Source organism: Mesoplodon mirus (genome assembly GCF_964341445.2).
Source record: "Mesoplodon mirus genome assembly, chromosome: 10".
Taxonomy (NCBI): domain Eukaryota; kingdom Metazoa; phylum Chordata; class Mammalia; order Artiodactyla; family Ziphiidae; genus Mesoplodon; species Mesoplodon mirus.
In genome coordinates, this window is record NC_138986.1 from 49,028,202 (window position 1) to 49,053,116 (window position 24,915).

The 24,915-nt window shown below is 43.3% G+C and overlaps 1 protein-coding gene across 1 annotated transcript in view; it reads left to right on the plus strand.

The window, feature by feature from the left end:
* Nucleotides 1-24,915, plus strand: part of METTL24 (methyltransferase like 24) — a 104,950-nt gene that overhangs the window by 14,068 nt on the left and 65,967 nt on the right. Inside the window, exon 2 of the mRNA XM_082634404.1 lies at nt 19,705-19,803. Coding sequence (XP_082490530.1) covers nt 19,705-19,803 — 99 coding nt within the window. The remainder of the gene's footprint in view (nt 1-19,704; nt 19,804-24,915) is intronic.

The window sequence follows — 24,915 nt, forward strand, 5'->3', positions numbered from 1 at the left end:
TGCTCAACAGAAGGGCAGAGTCCACATGCTTGCTTCTCTAGGAAGTACCTGGCTTGGCCTCTCAGGAGTGGTCACTTGGCTCCTGGTGACCTGCATGGTGCTCACCCTCCCATCAGCTCCCCAGGCATGGCAGACGCATTGCAGAATCAGACACATGCAGCCCTACATTAGGAATCCAGGAGCCGGCTGTTTGCCGGATAAGGGGGAAGCTGAAGCTGCCGTCACTGTGAGCTTGCTGGCCTCCTAGTGCATCAGTTTTTTGCGCAGAGCTCTGACCCAGAGCACCGGGGGTTTGTCAAAAGAGGTGGCCGAGCACGGGTCAGCCCACTGCACCTCTTCTAGGAGTGAGTTCTTCTGCTTAGGACTTCAGTTACCTTGGCTCTTTCTTTTCTCACTTTCATTTTCACCCACAGGACCCTTGTCACCTCATTCATAATGACTTGTGTGCAGGGAGCATCTTATACATTTTGGAGGGCATTTGTGTTAAAGGGAACAGCAGTTATACCAATACCTTGCTTTTATACAACTCTCCCCAGCTTCCAAAGGCTTGCTCTGATGTTATCCTAAGTGGCTCTCATAGTAGCTTTATGAGTGAGATGGCTGTTATTTCCATTCCACCAAGAAAGAATCTGTTTAAATAATTAGTTCAAGGTAAATAGAGATTATAACCCAAGTTGGCTGAGGTCATATTTAGTATTGTTTCTACTATATACTATGGCTACCTCCATGCTGAAGTCTGGATCTCAGAAAAATAGTTGACTATTGTAGATGTTAAGTTTGATACAAAGACTTCTTAGATATTTTCCAAGTCAAATAATGTATTTTAAAGCTTTTAGCTATTTTATCAGGTTGGAATTTCAAGCATGCCTTACATTACTTAAGGACAAATTTGAACTGATTATATAATTATGACAGGTAATGTTCTTTTGAATAGTGAATATTCATTTTGTACAGAAATAGTAAAAAATGGCTTATTTAACTAATGTGCACTTAGAGGACATTAACCTCAATCAGGAGCAGACAGCTATATCAGTTTTGAAACTGAAGTGCTTGAATTTCTTTGGGTACCCTGGATACAGAGAATTGTTTTGGAAAATCTGAGTGCCTAGGCCTTCCTCCTGGACAGAGAATGTTCTTATTTATAAAAGCAAACCACCAGCACAGATTGGAGCCTGTTTAACACATACAACATTGTATCCTTCCTTGTTATGAGTACTATCTCTATGTATAATTTGTTATTTTAAAAATATAGGCAAGCCAGGATGCTGATAATTAAAATAAAGGCACATATGTTTGGTCAAGTCATTAACCTAATAGGAAAAACAGAGCAAAAGTTCTCTTAAGGTTTTAAAAAATGTTTCAATAAGAAAACCATACAAAAGTGGGAGAGGGCTTTCCTGGTGGTGCAGTGGTTGAAAGTCCGCCTGCCGATGCAGGGGACACGGGTTCGTGCCCCGGTCGGGGAAGATCCTACATGCTGTGGAGCGGCTGGGCCCGTGAGCCATGGCCGCTGAGCCTGGGTGTCCGGAGCCTGTGCTCTGCAACGGGAGAGGCCACAACAGTGAGAGGCCTGTGTACCGCAAAAAAAAAAAAAAAAAAAGAGTGGGAGAAGTGGAGTAAGGGAAATTGGAAATTTAATTTTCTGTGTCTTTTATCAGAGGAGTTCTTAGATTATAGTTATTTTGAAGCCAAAAATTTTCAATTTAAAAATAGAAGTGAAGAAATAGGAACAGATTGGAGTTTGGAGGAAAAAAAATTAGAGCAAAAAAGAGAAATATAACAGGAAGGCTCTGTACAGGGAATGCTTGTCTTCAGCTGCTTCTCAGATTTCCTCTGGATTGTGTAGACAACTAGTGCGGTGAAGACTTGAATCGAGTTCAGAGCAATGAGTCTTCACAATTTTTGAGTTATGAAAATTTGATGAAAACAATTAGATGAAAGCTATGGATAAGCGTTCCAGAATACTGAACATCTGTTTGCATACACATTTGTTTACAGTTGATTTCAGGGGGTTCATGGGCCTCACAAAAATTCTTCTTTTGAGAGTGGATCAGAATCACTCATGACGTTTTCAGAATACAGATGCCTCAGCCTTCCCTATCCCAGACCTCCTCCCTGAGGGAGGCATGAGTGCTGGGTTAAGACAGGTTCCATTATGGTTGGGACGGTTGATTCCTAAAGTTGGGATAAATGTTTCAATAACTAGTGTTCAGGCTTCCCTGGTGGCGCAGTGGTTGAAGAGTCCACCTGCCGATGCGGGGGACACGGGTTCGTGCCCGGGTCCGGGAAGATCCCACACGCCGCAGAGCGGCTGGGCCCGTGAGCCATGGCTGCTGAGCCTGTGCGTCCGGAGCCTGTGCTCTGCAACGGGAGAGGCCACAACAGTGAGAGGCCCGCGTACCACAAAAAATAAATAAATAAATAAATAAATAACTAGTGTTCATCTCTAACTGAGGGGTGCCCCCGTGTGATGGGCTTTTGTCTGCTGGAATCATCTCACTTTTGGCTGGGCTGAGCTCCCTCAGAAGGTGGAACTCGGAGTCCTGGTTAACAGCCTGTAGAGTCGGGACCAGCCCAGGTGAGGCCTGGTGTTGAGATATGGTGCTGAGAGGTACAATCCTACTGACGGCCTCTTCTGCTCTCCGGGGTCTCAGGCTACACCTTGAAGAAGAGCCATGTTTTGTTTTCAGAATAGCAGCCAATGGTTCCTCCCTAGTATTGATTTTTATGTTTTTTCATTTGTAAATAAGTGCGTGTTCTATGCCGTTAAAATATTGAATGCTAAAAATTTTTTTTAAGGCAGAAAAATTCATAGCTTCTTGAGAAGCTTATGTTTATTATGTTATGGGTCATCTCTTCCAGTCTTCTGCCTTGTTTACAGCCCTGCTTTATATTTATATTTCTCCAGCTATGCACCATCATTAGTCCAGCATCTAAGCTAATTGGTAATGTTGCACTCTCTAACTATGCACTTATGGAATCTCTAAAACGATATAATTAGCAAGTGGACCCATATCCATAGTTACCAATTCACAGTAATTGGTTAGTTATATAGAAGGTGGTTAAAATAGAGAATACCCAAAAGTATACACACAGCCTATTTTAACTTAAAACATATGCAAGTGTATTCTTTTGCCAGTCTTTTGTTGTGAGTATGATCCCCTGCTGGAGTTCTGGTCTTTCTTGCAAAAACCCATCTGAACTGCATCACCCACCATTTTCAGTTTTGGTTTCTTTAAAGTAGAGCGAGAATTTGACACTTGTGAAGCAATCTGAGTGCAGAACATCTCTAGATTTTAGTGATTTTGTTTTTCTCTTTTACAGTTACTTCACCCATGCCTATCGCAACAGTATTTAAAAATAGCATCTAGCTTTTCTCAACTTGGTTTTTATAGAAAAGAGAACCCGTTTTCTTTCTGTGCACGATTTCATCATTTTACCTAAATTTTAATTAAATTATATAATTTCAGTAACTTGTACAACTGATATAAACTGGTTTGGGAACAAATCAAATGACTCCTGGTAAAAATATGACTAAACTGGTAGCAGCAGGAGTACTACACAGGTAGAGTAAATACTGAGTGTCAGTTCATCAGACAGGTTAAGAGTGCTTCTGCTGTAATATATTGTTATGTCAAAGAAAATAAAAACTGTGCACCATGTTCTAAAGTATGTTGGAGTTTATTTTATTTATAAAATAAATTCCTACGGTGAGGAATGCATTTATTTACCTTTAAGAGGATCTACAGGGCTTCCCTGGTGGTGCAGTGGTTAAGAATCTGCCTGCCAATGCAGGGGACACGGGTTTGAGCCCTGGGAAGATCCCACATGCCGCGGAGCATCTAAGCCCACGCGCCACAACTACTGAGCCTGCGCTCTAGAGCCCGCGAGCCACAACTACTGAGCCTGTGCTGCAACTACTGAAGCCTGTGTGCCTAGAGCCCCTGCTCTGTCAGAAGAGAAGCCACTGCAGTGAGAAGCCTGCGAGCCGCAACAAAGAGTAGCCCCCTCTCGCCGCAACTAGAGAAAGCCCACCCTCAGCAACAAAGACCCAATGCAGCCATAAATAAATAAATAAGTAGATAGATAGATAGATAGATAGATAGATAGATGATCCTACACAGCATTGTTTTACAGATTGAATGATTAGAACTAGATCAGGGCAGTTATGAGCAGAAGGTCAATCTCTATAAGGCTCTATGGAATCAACCTCCCATGGCAAACATACTTTTCACCTTTACCTGAGCATTTAATTTTTCTGCATTTAACAAAGTTTACAATAACAAATATTTATAGTTTCAAGGTTACATGCCAACAATCTTTAGAATTATGGAAAAAAACTTTCAATTTTATAGAAAAGCTCTTTGCTCTTGTTAACAAATAGATTTGGATAAAACCTAACTGATTTCAAGATATAGAATATGTACAGATTTAACTTAAATTTTATAACCAGTATATAAATATTAATTAACCTTTTAATCTATCAAAACATTTTAATTGAAAAAAATTTTTTATATCCCCTCCCTCTTGTGTCTCCTTCCCACCCTCCCTATCCCACCCCCCTAGGTGGTCGCAAAGCACCGAGCTGATCTCCCTGTGCTATGCGGCTACTTCCCACTAGCTAGCTATTTTACATTTGGTAGTGTATATATGTCAATGCCACTCTCTCATTTCGTCCCAGCTTACTCTCTATCAAAACAAATGTTAATTTTTTTTACCTTCAGAATCTCTAAATATTTTTTTTTGATTTAACAGAATTTTTTTTTTTTTACATTGTATGATTCCATTTATGTGAAATGTCCAGAATGGGTAAAGCTCCAGAGATACAATGTAGATGGATGGTTGCCAGAGGTGGAGGAGGGGGAAGTGAAAGTATAGGCAATGTTATCGTCTGTACCTTTATCCACCTTTGAGCCTGTGTCCTAGAACCCATTTCTAACTAGGCTGACAGTGTCACCTGTAGCCTCTTAGCTTCCCCACATCCCATAAATCCTAAGCTCTGATGACTCCACTTTCTTTGATTAATGGCTTTCAGGAAGGATTTTGCTTCTGCTGGGTGTTGACAAATTGTGGGATGGACTGAGGCCACAAAACCTGTTTTCTCTTGTGGGTTCAGTGAGGTTTGAACCCAAGTCTCCAGAGATGAAAAATTACTTCTTTAACCCACTACATCAGGAGCCTCCCCTTAATCTGCAGGATCTCTAAATATTTTAAAAAATTTTTATTGGAGTATAGCTGATTTATAATGTGTTAGTTCCAGGTGTACCGCAATGTGAATCATGTATACATATACATATAGCCACTCTTTTTTAGATTCTTTTCCCATATAGGCCATTACCGAGTATCGAGTAGAATTCCCTGTGCTATAGGGCAGGTCCTTATTAGTTATCTATTTTATATATAGTAGTGTGTATATATCAATCCCAATCTCCCAATTTATCCGCCCCCCTTACCCCCTGTTAACCATAAGTTTGTTTTCTACATCTGTGACTCTATTTCTGTTATATAAGTAAGTTCATTTGTATCAGTTTTTAGAGTCCACATATAAGTAATATCATATATTTGTCTTTGTCTGACTTATTTCACTTAGTATGATAATCTCTAGGTCCATCCATGTTGCTGCAAATAGCATTATCATTCTTTTTTTATGGCTGAGTAATATTCCATTGTATATATGTACCAAAACAAATGTTAATTTTGAATGAAATGTCTTAAATTCTCAACAATGCTTTCTTTTTTTTGCAACAATGCTTTCTTAAAGTTTTTGTCAGAATTCCTGCTGAACTTCTTGTCATCTCTGTTTTTATTTTAATTTGAATCAAAGACATTTAAGGGGGCTTCCCTGGTGGCACAGTGGTAGACAGTCTGCCTGCCAATGCAGGGGACGTGGGTTCATGCCCCGGTCCGGGAGGATCCCACGTGCCACGGAGCGGCTGGGCCTGCGCGTCAGGAACCTGTGCTCCGTGGCGGGAGGGGCCCCAGCAGTGAGAGGCCCGCATACCGCAAAAAAAAAAAAAAAACATTTAAGGTTGATAATAATTTATTTCCACCTAAATAAATAGTATTTATATTTAGCTAGATTAAGATATTACTATAAAGCCCAGCTAGTAAATTTCCCTACTTTCTTCAAAAGTAATAAAAACATTGTCCTTAATCCTAAGAATGCTCTCATGTTCTTTCCTCCCTGGCATTTAAATCAATGTAAAAATGTCCCTTGGAATAATATCTCTGGGGGACTGCAAAAGAAATAAAACACATGGTGTCCTCACAAGGCTTGTAGTCTGGTTTGAGAAACAAGATTGACACACTTGAAACAAATTATAACAAACATCTGATTAAGTATAAAATGAGAAGTACAAGCAATAGTTGCTGAAGATCCTGCTTTGCATAGTTTATTTTGTGTATAGTGGAGGCTTGAGTGATTAGGAAATTTGGGGGAAGTATGTGGGACTAAAACTGGATCCGGAAGAATAAGTGGCATTTGAACTGACTAGGGAATAAGGGAGAGAATTCTGGGTACGAGGGAAAAGGCCTGGCCTGGCATGTTAGGGGCAAGATGCTTTTAGGAAACAGACCAGAGAGTAGGATCTGTTTTGTCCTTATGGTCTTTATCTGAGCACTTCCTGACTTCCTTGAGTCTTATCTTGGCAATGAATTGTCATCGGTTACACTTCTTTTCTTTCCTTATGGGAGAATCTCCATAAGACCAATCATCCATTCTAGCCTTCCATTCAGTCTTTGACGGCATGGCACTGGGAAGGTTCTGTGGGGATGCATTTATAATAATGATAACCATCTTTTACCCAGTGCCTTTTAGGGACCTGTATCAGTCAGAATAGGCTAGGTTATACTGCAGTAGCAAACATCATCAAAATTTCAGTAGGTTAAAAGAAGAAATATTTATCATTCATGCTATATTCCCAGTGTGGGTTGGGGAGGGAGGTGAGAGGCAAGATCTCACCTTCTTGCTGTCGTTCAGGGACTCAAGATGCCCTTGCCTCAACTTAGATATACCATTGCGATTCATCAGAAAGGCCTGAATCTTTTCTAATCCTCCTTTTTAACTCACTGAGGATTCATTGTCTATGACATTTTCAGAGCCACTGGTGAATTTTTTAGTATATTCCACATCTTATGGGTGAAGAATTTCATAAGTTTGTTACCCCTTGCATCAATGAGTGTGTAAGTGCAAGACAGCCATTGTGGTTTTCACCTGGGAATCCCTTCTAAGTTGCTATTGGGCGTAAAACGTCTATTTTTTTTTTTTTTTTTTTTTTTTGCGGTACGCGGGCCTCTCACTGCTGTGGCCTCTCCCGTTGCGGAGCACAGGCTCCGGACGCGCAGGCTCAGCGGCCATGGCTCACGGGCCCAGCCGCTCCGCGGCATGTGGGATCTTCCCAGACTGGGGCACGAACCCAGGTCCCCTGCATCGGCAGGCAGTCTTTCAACCACTGCGCCACCAGGGAAGCCCAAAATGTCTATCTTAACAGTAAAACTAGATATGGGGAAGATAAAACTCTTGGACCTGGGATGAAGGCAGCATGGTGTAGCAGAGCAACGATGGGACTAGCAGCCTAGAGGTATGGGTCCAAGTCACAGCCCTCCTCCTCCTACCTGTGTGACTTGTATGTCACTTCACCTCTCTAAGCTTCATTTTCTTCAATTATAATATAAAGGGGTTGGTCTAGATCACTCTTTAGGTCTTTTTGAATACAGTGATTCTCTGTTAGTATGAAACAAATAAAATTTAAGGCTAGAAATAGTTTCTGTCTTCTGAATTCTATAACTTGTTTATTTTTAAAGCTCCTCCTGTGGATGGAAGTTTGCTTGTTTTTCTTTAATGCAAGGAGTGTTAGTGCTCCTTTCTCATACAATTAAGAAATATGGTCAACATTTTTCATCGGTTTAGATCTGCTGTATTTATTTTCACAATCTGTCCCATTTACTCTTGTTATTTCCAGTTTGAAATGGGGAAAGGAGACCGGGCCAAGGTCAGATGACACTTTGGCAGCTTCACTTCTAACCTTTGAGAGTCCCTTTCTCTTTCACCAAAGAACTCTCAGTTCAGAGAGTTACAAACCCGGTAATAACTGACCTCCGAAAAAGTCCGCTTCCTTCGGCAATTCTTCATGTTGCTGAAAAGGGCCACTTAATGATAAGCTTCCATTTAGGTTTGAAGCTTAAAGTGCTTTTGGTTCCAGAGTTGTCCAGCCAGCTCTCTCTCTGCCTTCTTTTACACTGCTGGCAGCCTCCCACAGATGAAAAAGAAACATTTATTGAGCTGCTTCTACTTGTCAGACACTATAACTTACAGTGCACTCAGACAGAAAAATGTTCTATAAATATAGAATCATGTGAGGAATGTCCCAGAACCAGAGTCTTATCTCTAATTGTCAGTAGGATTCACTCAGGCTACCAGATACTATATCATAATCAAAAGGGCCAGAGAGTGGCAATATGGACAATATAAAACATGGACAATATAAAGGTGACAAGTTAGTTAATGATGAATGAACATTCACTTAAAACTGAGAAACATATATGCATACATACACACGTACAAATATACATACATAAATAGTTGTGTGCAACCGATGGCTTATAGTCAGTGGGATATGACAGCCTCATCAGGAAACTGATGATACCCTTGAACCGTGGTGTGTGGTTTTTCTGGGGTCCTGAAACCCATTTTTCTCTTTCCCACCCACCCTCGGCTGTCCTACTCACGGCAGAGCACCTTGTCTTGCTTGCTACATCCTTTTTCAGAGGAGGCTACCCAAGCGTCATCCAGTGTCTCTGGTTGATTTCCAGGGATGGCTTTGTGTTCCATCTATGCATCGTGCCACATGCAGCTGCTGTTCCCCGCGTCAGCCTGCAAGGTGGCTATTGGATGCTGCAGCTCTGCATCTCAGATGTGGCCTCTGGGATGCATTCTTTTTGCCATGATCTCCATCTCCCTGCACTTGGTGATGCTGGGTGATGCATTTTAATTCTTTTTGGTAATAGAAATCATGTCTTGTTTAGACTGTAGAACTGAAACACTTTTCCTGTGAAACTGCTCAGCAGCACGGAGCCTTACCACTGACGGGCTTTCTGCTCAGCATTGTGCCACAGAGCCTCCTTAGAGGTTCGGAGGCTGAGAGGCTAAGGAGGCATCTGCATGGACGTGACTGGCAACCTCAGGATCACACTGAGGGAACCCATGGGGGACTTGTGGTTTGGCATGAGGTGTGAGGACTCATGTGGCTCATGAGAGCCATCAAAGAGTCCTGGGTACCACTTATTGACAACCCTGGGTCCCAGGTGAACTTGTGGGGAGGATGGAGATTGCTGAGCAGGTATTGGGGGAGCAACCCTTTTTCCTCTCATGCCCCCCATTTTCTTGTTTCCCTTCTCTATTCCTCTCCCTCCTTCCTGGTGGTTTTCCTGTTCTCCCTGCCCTCTGCTAACTCCACGTCTCTTTTGGCTTTGGCATCTACTCAGGATTCAAGAATCCTTGAAATAACACACCATTGTAAAGCAATTATACTCCAATAAAGATGTTAAAAAAAGAAAAAAAGAATCCTTGAATTGGGTTTATAGGGGTCCTGCAGACCTTCCATTTTGAGAGGGTAATGTTTTGGGAACTGGTAAATAACTTGGGGGATATTAACTGGCTGGAGTTTTCAAACTGAAGTAAATCCATGACCTCATAACAGATTGATGTTGATTCAGATGATATTAAGCTTGTAGGATTCTGAGTCCCAAGTCTGGGTAACTTACATGTTTTGAATACAGTGTGCATATGTGTGGAGGGGTGTGTGTGTGCCAGAGAGAGAGAGAGAGAGAGAATCCTTAAAAATGTGATAAATGCTGTTTCTACGTTCCTTTTTGCTTTCTTAGGCAAACAGTCTTATATAATCTTACTTTCATAAGACAAATGAAACTCCTCCCTTCCTTTCATGGTTGATGTGTAACCCTAGTGAGATCCATGATTTCATATTTGAGTGCCTACTGTGTATGCAGATGTTATATAGTTTCTATATCATGAAAATGAATGAAAACCTTTGCATTTCACTGGATCTACTCCAGGAATTTGGCTTCTCTTTCTGTTGTCAATGATAAAAACCTAAAATACATTATATATTTTATTCTCTTCACCATCCCTTTGTGTGTTTCAATCTCACCCAGACTTGAACGGTTTTGCCACACACAGAAAACACAGTGAATTTAAAGATGTCAGTTTAAGAACAAAACCCAACTCAAATTAGTTTGGCATTTCTTTCCAACTTACCAGGATAACTTAGAGAATAAATCTAGAGCTGAGCATTTATTCCTTCTTGTCCTTTTATTTTTTATTTTATTTAAAAAATTTCTTCCTAAAAGTTATCTGCTTGAATGATAGTGCATTTTTTCTTGTCAGAGTTGATTTGATTTCTGGTTCCCTTGCCTCCCAGCCTACGCTCTGTGTAATGTTGCAGAGGCGGCAGATTGATGGGGAAAGGATTCACAATGTGCTCTGGATTTGGGTTTCAGTATGTGTGCTTTCTGCTGCCAAAGACATTTAGCAGATGGACTTGGGGAGGTGGGACTGGGCCTTGACAGAGAGGGAACCTCAGGGTAAGAAGCTCTTTTGAGCTCGGCTGCCTCTGCCTTTCCCATCTAGCCATTTGGACCCTGGCCCACTATTAAGTCTATCACAAGATTAAGGAGACTGAGCTTTTTGTTGTTGTCGGTGTCTTTAGTTTTCAGCAGTTTGATTAAGATGTGTATGGACATAGATTTCTTTGTGTCTTTCTGTTAGGGGCTTGCTGAGCTTCTTGAATCTCTAGGTTTATGTCTAATGTCAAATTTGAGAATCTTTTAGCCATTATACCTTTAAATATTTTTTTCTACACTGCATTCTTTCTCTTCCTCCTCTTGGATTCCAGTAACTGAGTGTTAGACCTCTTGATATTGTCCACAGGTCCCTGAGGCTCTTTTCATTTTTTAAAAAAATAAATTTATTTATTTATTTTGTTTTTGGCTGCATTGGGTCTTCATTGCTGTGTGCGGGCTTTCTCTAGTGTGGTGAGCAGGGGCTACTCTTCCTTGCGGTGCACAGGCTTCTCATTGCGGTGTCTTCTCTTGTTGTGGAGCACAGGCTCTAGGCGCACTGGGTTCAGGAGTTGTGGTGCATGGGCTCTAGAGCGCAGGCTCAGTAGTTGTGGTGCACGGGCTTAGTTGCAGCGCGGCATGTGGGGTCTTCCTGGACCAGGGCTCGAACCCGTGTCCCCTGCGTTGGCAGGCGGATTCTTAACCACTGTGCCACCAGGGAAGCCCTCATTTCTTTTTCAAATAATTTTTTCTCTCTGTTGTTCAGATTGGATACTCTCTATTGATCTATCTTCAAGTTCACTGACTCTTTTTTGTGTTATATTCATTCTGCTATTGAGTCCATCTACTGAGATTTTTATTTTGTTTATTGTATTTTTCAGGTCTGAAATGTCCATTTGGCTCCTTATATATCCTATTTCTTTGCTGAGACTTTCTATGTTTCTGTTGGTTTCAAGAGTGTACACTATTACTTCTTGGAGTATTTCTGTGATAGTTGCTTTTAAGTTTTTGTCAAATAATCCCAGTATCTGTGTCATGTCATTGGCATTTGTTGATTGTCTTTTCCCCACACCAATTGGGATTTTCCTGATTCTTCATACGCTGAGTAGTTTTGGGTTATATCCTGGGTATTTTGTATGTAATATCGTGAGACTCTGAGTCATGTTTAAATACTATAGATAATGTCCATATATTTGTTTTTACAGGCACTTGACCTGGTTGGGTTCAGGTCTCAAGTTCCAGCCAGCCTTCTATGGATTATGGTTTCAGTATCAGTTCTGTTTTCAAAATCTTTGCAGTGTTCTTCAGATCTGTCCCACATGCATGACACCAGTGGCCAGTCTGGCACCTGGTGGAAGTCTGTCTGTTAGCTTGGTTCTCAAAGTTTTTGATATGCTAATGGTTCAGATGCACGTGCAGATGCAAGTATCTAGGTATCTGGGGTGGGGAGGGGATTGTTTCTAGCACGCGCACTGACAGCAAAATCTGTGGATGCTCAAGTCTCTTATACAACGGCATACTACATTCGGCCCTCAGTATCCCCAGTGTTCCGCATCCACAGATACCGAGGGTTGACTGTATTATCTAGCTCCCTGCATTTCTGAACCTCTGGCTAGAAAGGCTAGACTTTACTCTTGCTCTGCTTGTGTTTTATGGCACCCTTCCCACGACTATGTGTGTTTTATGGCACCCTTCCCATGACTATGTGTGTTTTATGGCACCCTTCCCATGACTATGTCCAAGTCCAAGGCCAAGCTGCCCGAGAAGAGAGAAAATACTCAGCAGGGTTTGGGGCCACAACCTCACATCAGAGAAGAAACTTCCCTTTCCTCAGAGTTTTAGGTGCTTGCGGACTCCTGCTGTGGCTTCCACCGCTGCAGTGGGATTGCCTGGGAGTTGGGATGCTAGAATGAAGGAAAAGAAATGCAAGGAGAGGGGGAAATGGGGAAGCCCCCTGCTTTCTCTGAGCATTAGGAGACCCCTTCCCTCCTTGAGCCTGAACTAGAGGGCTTCTCCTGGAGCTCTCGGTCTGCAATGATGTCCACATCCAGTGTGCGGCTGCCTGAGTCGGGGCTCGAGGGGGATACCAGGAGAAAAACAGTGGTGACCTCACTGCTGGTTCCTGGTACTTTGAGTTCTGGCCTTCAGTCTGCCTGCCAGTATTTACTTTTCAGATTCTTCAGATAGCTGCCCTCTGCATTCTGTCCAGGTTTTACTGCCATATTCAGTGCCAGACACAGGGTGCGGGCGTGCTTATCCATGTTACCCAGAACTGAAACGGAGATATTTTTTTTAATGAAATTTTTGCATGGGGTACCTGAATTTTAAATGTTACCATAAAGTGTGTAACTGACCCCTGCTCTTTCCAAAGCAGGGCTGATTCTGAGAGAAAGTCCTGTTAAATGAGAATGGTGGGGAGAGACATGTGAGCTGCCACCCAGAGACTCTGGGAACCCCTAATCCCACTCGAGCAAAGTCCTAGAAACCATGGTTATCTCAGGACATTCCAGAAAGACAGTGGCTGGCGCTTACCTAGATTCATGCTCTGCCCAGGTACCATTTTGTGCCTCCGCCTCCCCCAACAACTCCCACAGCCCCCCCTTCTCCTTCTAAAAAGGAGCAAACAATTGCCTTCAATCGTTGTTTCCTGCCCACTGACAGATGCTCTTAATTAGCACAGAATTGCAGCAGAATTGCCAAATAAATAGATTTTGCTTGTTTTGAGTTTGGTTTTTTTTCTAGAAAGCTTAGGCTTCCCAAAATCAACTCATCACACAGGCTCAGCGTATTGTTTAGTTTGAGTCAAGGACTCACAACCTTGTTCTTTTCCACAGGCACAACCACAGCACAGAAAATCAATTGTTAGCCATCTCTCCCAGCAGAAAATTGCTGGTTCTAAAACCTTTCAAGAGCTTACTAGCTGTGGGAATGCGCATTTGAGAGTATTGAAACATCGTAAAAATATCCCAGACACTCTACCAATTATCCATCACAATAAAGAAACTGATTATTTAAATCACTTATCATACAATTTCATCCCCAAAGAACTGTAGCATTGAAACACAGAGGAGTGGTACCATTAGACTTCTTCTTTGGTTCTTATTTTAAAAGAAAGTAAAAAACATGCATGTACAAAACTTGCTTGTACAACTGATGGTGAAACTGTTGCTAATTGGACAATTTCTGTGTGGCCTGCATGAGGTCATTCATGGGTGTGGGGAAAACGGCCTCTGAAGAAGGAAGCTGTTGTTCCAAATTTCAAGGCAAAGAAAGCTTTTGCACAAGGCAGAATCGATGATTCTCTTTTCAGGTCATGGGTGGCTCTGCTTTTATATGTGTGTGTATATATATATATATATGTACATATATATATATATTTTAATGCAACCAGTTTTGCTTGGGGCTTATGGTCTTGAGTTAATATATTTCTATTAGATGCATATGTGTAGGCTGGTAGGCAAGAGTATTTTAAAAGATTGCTTTATTTTTTGCATTATCTTTTATTAGTAAAATCTTGGAATTCAGTTTCTTTGGCTTGAAAGAATCATTTTCTTTTTTCAAGAAACAAATTTGATGCTGAAGTCATAAATTATAAAAATATGTGGAAGCCTCACGGCTGTGCTTGCTACCGTCTTTAGAGCCAGATCCATCATCTCTGTGCACCAACTTGGGCTGACTCAGCGATCACTTTTTACCCTTTGGGAAGAGATGCTCAGATGTCTGCAAAATAGCCCCCAAACAACATGAGTTAGTTGTGTATAGAATCCTTTGCTTAGTGTTAATTTTTGGAATTTTTTTCTGTATAATCAAGACATTTCCCCTCGTTAGAAGAAACCAGTTCACTTTGCAACGCATGTTTCCTGGAGGAAGTGCATGATGAATCCTTCACAGACAAAAGGGGGTGGGGGCTGCTGCCTTTCCTCAGAAACCTGGGACCCTGCCTTTTCTGGGATGGCTGTCTTTGCTGCAGGAGGGGCTCCTTTGAACAACTGGCCTGGTGGTTTAGGTAGAGGGCCGGACTACAGATTGCAAAGGAATTGGACTACACCCCCCCTCACCACCCCGCCCACCAACCCTGCAGGGGCTCAGGAGCCTGGCCGCTTCTCTGTGGCAACTCATTGTGTATGCTCCATTTGACGTTTCAGCTCAAGCCTGCCGGGGACAGACAGACCAGCCCCCAATGACCCCAGTGACTGTACCTCCACCACCTTCTGCTTAAGCTGCTCCTTTACCCATCTGAAGAGGAAGTGGGGGTGACAAAAGGGACTGGGAATCTACCTTCCCACCTCCTGGGAGTGAGGGGGGGTAGCCTTGTCCTGGCCACTTGATATTTGGAGCACATGGCTAATAGTGGACCTTGGCATTTTAGGGAACTGTTTGAGGGTAAAATCATAATGATAAAATCTTTTTAAAAGAAAAAGATGGGTTTTTTGCCTTGTACTAGTAAACACCAACCATGGGTATTTTAAGGTGCTCAGAGAATTCTGTTTGTGGGATCTTTGAAAGATAAATATTGATGTGTGCACTAGAGAATTAAGACAAGTGATAATTGAAAGAGATGATAAAAGCTAGTGGTTTCCTTGGGAAAATAATCACAAACTGCTGTCAGACTGATGCCGATGAGAACATTACTTTATGTGAAATGTTTTTTAAACAGCTCAACCAAAGCATTAAGCCAGAGCACTTCTGAGGGCATCTGTCTGCTGAATATTTCTATTATATCCCCACCTGAGGCCCCTCAACTTATGTTATTCACCATTCCAGCTGTCGCGTTTAGCTTTGTCGTGGTCAACACTCAGTGAAACTGAGAAATATCAGATAGCAAGATGGATACTGCTTGTGGATTCTTAAGATAATTATATAGTTTTGTCATGTTAAGTCACCATACGGATTCACTGTTACTGATGTGTGACATTACTTTCGTGTGTTAGCCCAGGTTAAGTGCTTCTACTGTTTTTAAGGTGTCTCTTTAATGAGAGTTTTGGGCTTCTCACATTGGAGACTGCTTCCTATCATCTACATTTGTATTTTCTGGCATTTATTTTGGATTGTTACTTGGGTCCTTCATCTCTCCGTGACCCCGTCGTGCCCTACAGAGATTTCGGTCAGAGCTCTTGCAGAACTTCATTGCATTTATTGGTGCACACAGCTCTGTCCTATATTAAATTGTAACCCAGAGCCTGGCACGAGGCACAAATGGCCACTGAATGAATGAATGACTCCCTGGTCAAGTCTCAGTGCCTCTTTCCAGAGATGCTGTGCAGGAGGCCTTCCACTTGCCTGTCCAGAGCCACTCTCCATCCTGCTCCTCCTGCTCTGCACCCCCGTAGGCTGACCTGTGGGCCAACCACAGCCTCCCTCTTCTCTAGCTTCCCCTTCGATTTGACAGTTAGGGCAGGTATGTAATAGGGCTGGATGTGATGGGGATTGGCTGTGTTCTTCTATGAAACACCTTCCCCGTGCAGTTTCCCTCTCTGGGTGCCACAAATTCCTCCCCCTCCTTGCTCCTTCAGGCTCAGGGTTTGTAAGGGCTCCCTGGTGCTACCAGCCACAGGTATTGCATTACTCCTTATTGGTTTCCTAAACTCTGCCTACACCTTTGTATTATAAATAGTCTCTCTATTAAATTCTTCCCACTGTATCCTGCTGGGACCTGGCCGATATTTGCCCAGTCACCCAGACGACAAAGTTGTTTGTAACCTAGATATCATAATCTGTGTCTCTTGCATTATTTCAAGTAAACACTCTCCTCTAGGCTGGTCTACAACCAAATTAGAATCAAATAGAGCAGGGGTCAGCAAACTACAGCCTTGCAGGCCCAGTCCAGCCTGCCGGCTGTTTTTGTAAATGGAGTTTTATTGGAACACAGTCCTGACCATTTGTTTACTTACTGTCTTTGGCTGCTTTTGAGCTACAACAGGCGGTGAGGAATTGCAACAGAAACTGTATGGCCTGCAAAGCCTAAAATATTTGCTGTTTGACCTCTTATAGAAAAAGTTTACAGATCCCTGATTTAGAGGAGAACCATAATGTGGGATCTTTATCATTTTCATCAAGAGGCTTCTGGGCCAGGTGCCAGGGTACTTGTCAGGGTCCCACGACAATGATGTGGGGAGTTTTAAGCCCCAGGGCTGGACAAGCTTGCATGCAGCATTGTGTTGCTGTGCTGACAGCAGCGGCAACCTGGGAAGACACTCTTTGTCATTAGATGCAAAAGGAGTGTGACCAAGCAAAACTAAGAGGCGTTTGTACTAAAGTGTGTCTATAATTTATGATTTCATAATTAAGTAATTTCCCAGAAAGAATGACTTTCCCTAACATTTCAGCATTTCCCTGTCAAACTTATCTTGTATGTATCTGTCTCCCCCACCAGACTGTGAGCACCTCCCAGGAGCCTCTGGGTTTTGTTCCCATGTGTGCCGACCAGTGCGTGGCACAGAGTGGCTGATGCTCAATAAGTACTGTTTGACTGAATGGTGGTCAACAGCTAATTTAGAGAAGGAAAAAAGAAATAAGGGGTGGGAGCCATTAACTGGGAAGATATATTACTTAATGTTCTCAGGCTCTCTCTGACTGGAGTCTCTTGCCTACTCAACCTTCACAGAACAGGAACAGCTATACGAAAAGCCTGTTTCCCAAAAAAAGGTGCCCCTCAGGGCAGACTGACTACATAATTTGCAGGGCTCAGCACAGAATAAGAATGTGGAGGCTCTTGTTAAAAAATTATTAAGGGTGTCAGCACTGAGCCAAACACAAGCCCTTCTAAGACTGTGCAGGTTGCATGCCCATGAAACTGTCCCTGCCTTAAGGATTCCTGAGGAAAAGACAGCCTGTGGGAAATCAGTGAGGGTTTTTTCAGTCCAGAGGACTGCAGGGGTCTCAGCCACCATAAGGCAGTGCAGACCTGACTAGCCAATAAGACTGTGGGTTCTCGGGACTTGGTGCAGTGATATGAGTCTCATAATGCCTAACCTGGAATAACGCTTTACCACTTACAAAGTGTCTGCATTTATCTCTGACCCTCATGCCAGAGTGTACTCTTCTTCCCCAAGCCCACACACTTGGCTTCACACTGACTAACCTGCTTGCCCCCCACTCTTCCTTGCTTTCCGTTTAACCCCAAGTCACCTAGGCCACCCCATTTCGGGGCAAAAAAACCATAAATGTACTAAAGTGCCTCAGGGCTAGCCTGTTTCGATGTTTCTTTGTGGGTGACAGACAGTTCTTGCCATAATACCTGTCTTAGGCTATTCTGGCTGCCATAACAAAATACCACAGACTGGCTGGCTTACAAACAACAGAAATTTATTGCTCACAGTTCTGGAGGCTGGACGTTCAAGATTGGTGTGCCAGCATGGTTGGGCTCTGGTGAGGGCCCTCTTTTGGGCTGCAGATGGCTGACTTCTTTCTGTGTCCTCACATGGTGTTAGGGCCTAGGGAGCTATGAGGGGTCTCTCTTTTTTTTTTTTTTTTTGCAGTACGCGGGCCCCTCACTGCTGTGGCCTGCGGACGTGCAGGCCCAGCGACCATGGCTCACGGGCCCAGCCGCTCTGGGCATGTGGGATCCTCCTGGACCGGGGCATGAACCCGTGTCCCCTGAATCAGTAGGCAGACTCTCAACCACTGTGCCACCAGGGAAGCCCAGGTCTCTCTCTCTCTTTTTTTTTTTTTTTGTGGTACGCGGGCCTCTCACTGTTCTGGCCCCTCCCACTGCGGAGCACAGGCTCCGGACGCGCAGGCCCAGTGGCCATGGCTCACAGGCCCAGCCGCTCCGCGGCATGTGGGATCTTCCCGGACCGGGGCATGAACCCGTGTCCCCTGCTTCGGCAGGCAGACTTTCAACCACTGTGCCACCAGGGAAGCCCGAGGGGTCTCTTTTAAAAGGGCACTAATTCTGTTCATGAAGGCTCCACCCTCATGACATGAGCACCTCCCAAAAGTCCTACTCCCCTAACATCATCACACTTTAGGGCATTAGGATTTCAACATAGGAATTTGGGGTGGGAGACAGGTGTTCAGACCATTGCAATACCTGACTGGAGAACAATGTGTATACATGAACAGTCTCTTTATTTTGTCCCCAGAACCCTCCCCTGCCCCTTTCCTCACCTTAAAATGGGGTTATGGGGCCCATCTTAACCACTCTGCAGGAACCCCTGTGCCCAGACCCCCAGAGTCTTTCCTGACGCTAGATGTTCACCCTGCCAACTGCTGGGGCTTCTCCCTGCCCAGGCCCCTGCCCTTCTGCATCATACACTCTGGGCAGTACTCTGCCCTTGGGATCACAGTGAGCCTCCGGAGGTTTCCAGGTGGTGACAGCTATAGGCGGGGAACTTGAACTCTAGCAAGGATTTTATGACTAGTGCTTCCTTTTGATTGGAGGGGTCCCCATTTTTTATTCTTCTAGATCACCACTACTTTCCTCCAACCCTTCATCCACTCTACCCTTGCTGTAAAAGGGGGCTTAGGGTTCTCATCCCCCTGCTCCTGGGAGCTCCTCATTTCCTCAGCTGAAAGCTGGAGGTCGTCTCACAGTGCTAGAAGGCCACCCTTGCCAGCCGTGGTAGTGCCAGCTCCAGGGACTGTTGGCAGGTGCATGGTCCAGATGACAGGTGCACTGAGGTCTAGAACTCTGGGTGCCGCCCCCCGCTTGCTCGGGGGGAAGGTGCCCAAGCGCCCTGAGGATTCAGGCATTATGGGACCACGAAAACAAAACTGGCCCCTAGGAGGCACCTATTTCTGAAGCTCTAAGCCTTGGAAACCATAGTAGGCAGGGGAGGTTTTCTCCACAACGGGGAGCGGCTCCGGGTAATACAAAGCCGCAGCTGAGAGAGCCTCACGGGGTCGAGTGGAGTTTGCCTTTGATCAGAAGCTCGAGACAGATGTCCCCTCTAGCTTTTGCAGTCTCCTGCTTAATCTGGTAGCCGGGCTTTCTCAGACCTCATTTGTCTCCCTGTGATTGATGTGGCCTTAACTATAGCAGCTCCGAACCAACTCCCTGCCGCAAAGTGCAGCTGTGTTTGTTTTGCAGGCGGCTAGTAGTCTTGCCTCCCTGATGCTCTGCATCCTGCCCACCCCCATCCCAAGCTCCTGATACCTTACACACTGACCTATGTTTTCTCCTTACAGGGTCCCCGGTGGCATATAGACCTTCAGCCTTGGGCAGGCCCTGCTCGGTCCCTGGATGAAGAAGCCTTGAGGTTCCTGAGATACATCAGCACCATTCAGGTTGTGTTTCAGGCATAAGTGGGTATGGAGACTCTGTAAAAGATGCTAATTGCCCCTTTAAAAAATTATTTATTTATTTTTGGCTGCGTCTGGTCTTAGTTGCGGTGCACAGGCTTCTCTCTAGTTGTGGTGCATGGGCTCTGTAGTTGTGGCACACGGGCTTAGTTGCCCCATGGCATGTGGGATCTTAGTTCCCCAACCAGGGGTTGGACCCGTGTCCCCTGCATTGGAAGGCGGATTCTTAACCATTGGACCACCAGGGAAGTCCCGCTAATTACCCCCTTTTAAAGAAGGCTGGGGAGTTTCTCAGTGCTTCCTGATAGGGACTTGATAGAGTTTCTGATGCCTTGCTGCTTAAATATATTCACTCACTTAGAGGCATATAATAGATGCCTTCCATCTGCTTCGGCATCTTATCCCTTCCAGGAGTATCGTCACCCTGAGATGTTTTAATGATTCATCCCGATGTGTTTTAAAGATCCACTTTAGAAAATTGTTTTGGAAAACCATGTGAAGCGACAGATTCGTGCCCATGAGTAGGCAGTCCAGTGTGTCACAAACCAAAACCATCATCTGGAGGTTTAAATTCCATTTTGTATTTGGAGAAGTCTGCCTTTTCGCTTTTCTGCCACAGAAGCTTGGCAGACAGGGATGCGTTAGGCCAGAGAGTAAAGGAGGCTTTGCAGGCAGTAGGAAGAGAAGCTACTGAATCCGAAGACTCTCTGTTCTTAGGGCACTTTAAATCATTACTGAGCACTTGCCTTCATTAGTGGCTTAACACATTGTGGCAGCTCCTGCCCGAGTGACCCGAGCAGGCAGAGAACCTCCATTAAGGAGAGTCTATGGCTCTTGACACATTAATCAGGAGGTTCCATTCTCAAGTAGCCTGATCCTGAGGAAAGAGAGACGGAAAAGAAAATCAAGGCCCGAGGGAAACTTTGCCCTGAACTGAGAGGTGTTAGTAAATTAGAAACTCAGACTGCCTGTGAAGCTGCAGCTGAGGAGGCTGCACTGGGGAGCTGGTATGGCACTGGGGGTCCCTGGGTCTTTTGATCTCCCTTCGGCCCACTCGCTCTTGGCATCCCACTTCCCCTCCCAAACCTCATTGGCGGCCAAACCCGTTTTTCATCGTGGGAGAGCATATATTTCTGGAATTTCAGAAGGCTAGTTTAGGGGTAGAAGAAAGTCCCATGTCTCATATGATGCAGTCAGACAACCAGGAATTTTAATATTTGTCACCTAGATATGGAAGTAAAAGCTTGTTGAATTCATCGTGAGTAATGGGATGATAAATTGGTCCCTGTGCTTTACATAATTTCATCTTATTTTGCTGCTGCAAATTAATTTGGTGGACTTAGACAATTAAAATACTGAAATTTTAATTTTATAGTTTGGTTTTACATGAAGAATAAGAAGCTGGATCTCTTAACTATGACTTTAAGAAGCCCTTAAAAGCCCTAGAGAAAAATGAGAGGTGTCAAATTTATGAGTTGAATTTGAGAATTGTGAGCTTCACCCCCCAGTATAAATTGACCACATGAAAGCCTCTAAATTCTATTTTATATGTATTTCAGGTTAATGTTCTGTAACTTATAAAAGGCATGTTAACTTAGAAGAAGCTCTTGAGGCATGAAAGTGTTGTTTCAAGCCCCTCTTGGAGTTTTCCCATGAGTTATGGGCTGAGAGGGAAAAAATTCTTTAAAAAAGCATCCTGTGATGTAGTTCAATGTTGTGACCCTGGGCAATTATTTTGCTTGTTTGGCTCTGGCTGTTCTGATCTTGAAAACGAAGAGATTGTATCAAATTATTTCTAAGGTCCCTCCCAGCTCCGTGAGCCTGTACTTTGTTAAGACTAGTGTAGAATTGTTATTAACCAAGTATTACTGAGCATCTACTATGTGCCAGGAGCATAGGCCTTGGGAATACAGTCTCTGCCTTCAAGTGGCTAACAAACTAGCTGGGAAGGTAGATAAATGGACTTATAATTATTATTCAGCTTGATGAGTATAATGATAGAGCTTTGGTTGTTAAAGCTCGCTAGAAGATTTTTCATCCTCTAGAAAGAACAAGATAAAGTTCCAGACCTCACAATTGTTTTGCAGTCAGAGGTCATTTTACCCAGTTAAAGTCCTGTGCTTTTGTGTGCTTCCGAGTCACTAGACCAACAGGTGGGAGCTCATCAGAGATGACACTAACTGGTTTAATCAGAATCCTACTGACCAGTGCTCCCTCCCCCTGTCTATGTAATGCAGAGTTTTTGGCTGCTTTGGGAGCTTATGCCTCATTTAGAACTCATCTTGACAATGAAAGCCTACAAAGCTGGCAGAATATTAGAGTCACTATTAGCTAAAATTTTCATAGTTAGCAGTAGTGAGTCATGATGCGCAAGGGAAACCCCCCCCAACAAACCCCTCTGTAGGTACTTAAGCAAATTCCACCTCCATCCTCTTACACTGCTTTAATATATATATATATATATATATATATATATTTCCCTCAAATCCGTGTTCATGCTTGTACAGCAAGGCCTAGCATTTGATATGTTTATCAGTTGATTTATTCATTCCTCAATTCAGCAGGCATTTGTTGAGTACCTGCTCTGTATATGACGCTGTGCTAGGCACTGGCTGGAATGTCAAACCTGAATTAAATACCACCCCCCTCCCACAGTGGTGAACGGCTAGGATGCAAGAGAGCTGTGTGTTCTCTAACAGGGTGGACAGATGGGGTGGGTAAACTTCCCCAGGCCAAAGGAGCTTGGGAACAGAAGCACAGAGCAAGGTATTTGGGTAGAGTGGGCATACCATCAAGCTCAGTTTTACTAGGTATTGTTTTCTAATGTGAAAGGCCATGGTTACATCTCTGAGTTCTGGAGTAGACGATACACTGCTGCTAACAAGAAACAGTTAAATCATAAACCCAGTGCTCCTTTCTAAAGGAAGGCTCCAGATCCAGCTTTTTATGGCAACCCCCGAACCATATGCCTTCAGGAAGCATGGCTTGCAGTACAAAATTAATCTAAGCAACAGTTGCTGTTTTAAAAAGAAAAAATACGTTTTAAAGTCAGTCTATCTATCTATCTAATCATCTACCCATCTAACTGATTGTAAGAATGACATAAGAACCTATGGATCTAGAGATTCAGATTTTACAAATTTATAACAATAGTTTCTATTATATTTACTGCTACACACACATGCACACACACAGAAACCGGGATAAAAGCAACAAAAATACAACTCTTTCCTTGATATTTTACCTTTCAAAATAATGTATTTCATTAACATACAGTTTGATTATTGAAGCGATTCTTGCCAAGTCCCCAAAATTTAAGGGCTCCTTTGCCAGATTCTACTTATGGGTTGGCAGAAATGCTGTTCAGACTTTTGGGATACAAAATGAAATGAAAATAAATTAGATCCCTTCAAGTTAAATAACTAAAAAGCATTTCAGAAAACATTTTTTCCTGGAGTCTATTTTCCTTTGTCCAGGCTTAATTCTGTTTATATGGCTAAAATTACAAGGGGAATTAGAGAGAGGGAGGAAAAAAACCCATAATTACCTGAGTTAGAGCTTAGCTAGGAGTTACTGCCCTCACTGATTTTGCTCACAAGAGAGTTCATTGAAGCCCTGGCCATAAATCTTAACAAGAAAGTTTGAAAAATCAATATTTAATTAATTTTTAGGAGCTGCATTTTACTGAGTCCTTACTCCTAGTTGTTTTCAAAAGCTAATGTCTATAAATGAGATGGCTAATAAATGGTTAAAATGGAAAAACGTCTCTGTTCTATTTTTGAGCTAGGAGAGGAAAGGGGAACATTAGCAGAGATTGAATGGAAAAGAATGTTTTTCCAATAGGGATATCTATGTAAGATGAAGTCTGTGGAAGAAGAAGAAATGCTTAAAGTGTTAACTTTAATAGAATAAAACCCCACTCCTCAAGGTTCAGTGGAGGAGCAGCTGAACCTCAAAGCCCTGAATCTTGACCATTAATACTTAGCAGACTCTTGGGGGCCTCTGGCTAATTGTAGGGGCCGCCTCTCTGGCCCTTTGTTAGGGGTGAGGTTGGAGAGGCTGCTGTTTTCAGTTGAAAGCTCTGGCCCAAGTGTAGGCTCTTCCCTTAATTTGCTAAGGCACAGGTGAGGCCAGGCTGGAACATTTCAGTGGGACTTTACAAAAGGTTGCCAGGAAACTCACAGGACCACCTTCTTAAAAATCACCTGGGGGAGCTTATTAAAATGCATGTTCACATGCATTGGCCTCAAAGATTCTGATTTTATAGAATGGAGTGGGACTCAAGAATTTGCATTTTTAAGTACTCCCACATCCATCAGAATGTAGGTGGGCCACGCCTTGAGAAACGCAGTGGGAGAGGCTAGAGTTAGGTTTAAATGGTGTTGGGAGGGTATGATGAACAAGTACCTGAGAATGTCCGTCTCCTGATCTGTCTTTTGGAGGCTCTTAGGGAGAGTACATACAAAGAAACAATAGCAAATCATCATACCATTTTAATAAATAAATAAATCACCATACTACTTTAATAAAAATACCCCCAGGAAGCTGCCCTAGAACAAAAGATTCAGTCTTAGGAGATCCAGGCACATCTTTGGGGCCCACCAAACTGCCTGGGCTTAACTAACTGCCTGCAGGAGCCAGGGCGTGGAACCAAGTTCCAGTGAAGGTTGAAGGCATCATAATCTACCTACTAGTGAAAACCAGCCAAATGAATGTTGAGCTTTGACTAATTAGATTAGCAGCTTCTCCTTTGGGTGGGTGAGTGGAGGCAAGAAGTGGGCAAGCAGAGGCATAATTTCCATTTATTTGTGGGAGAATCGTAGGAAATGAATTATACAAATTAACATGTTGATGGATCCAGTTAATAAGTGTGTTCTGTACTAGTTGCTTGAGAGAAGATTCAATTCCATTTTCTATTATCACTTTTTTCTTTAAACCATGGTTGTGGATAGAGAAGTATTGAGAGCAAGATACTGGGTTGAGGATATTGACAAAAATTAATCAGTAGTGAATCTGAGAAAGAAATGGAAAATTTTATTCAGGCCAAACTGAGGATTATTACCTGGGAGATGGTCTTTCAGCTCTGAGGACTGTTCT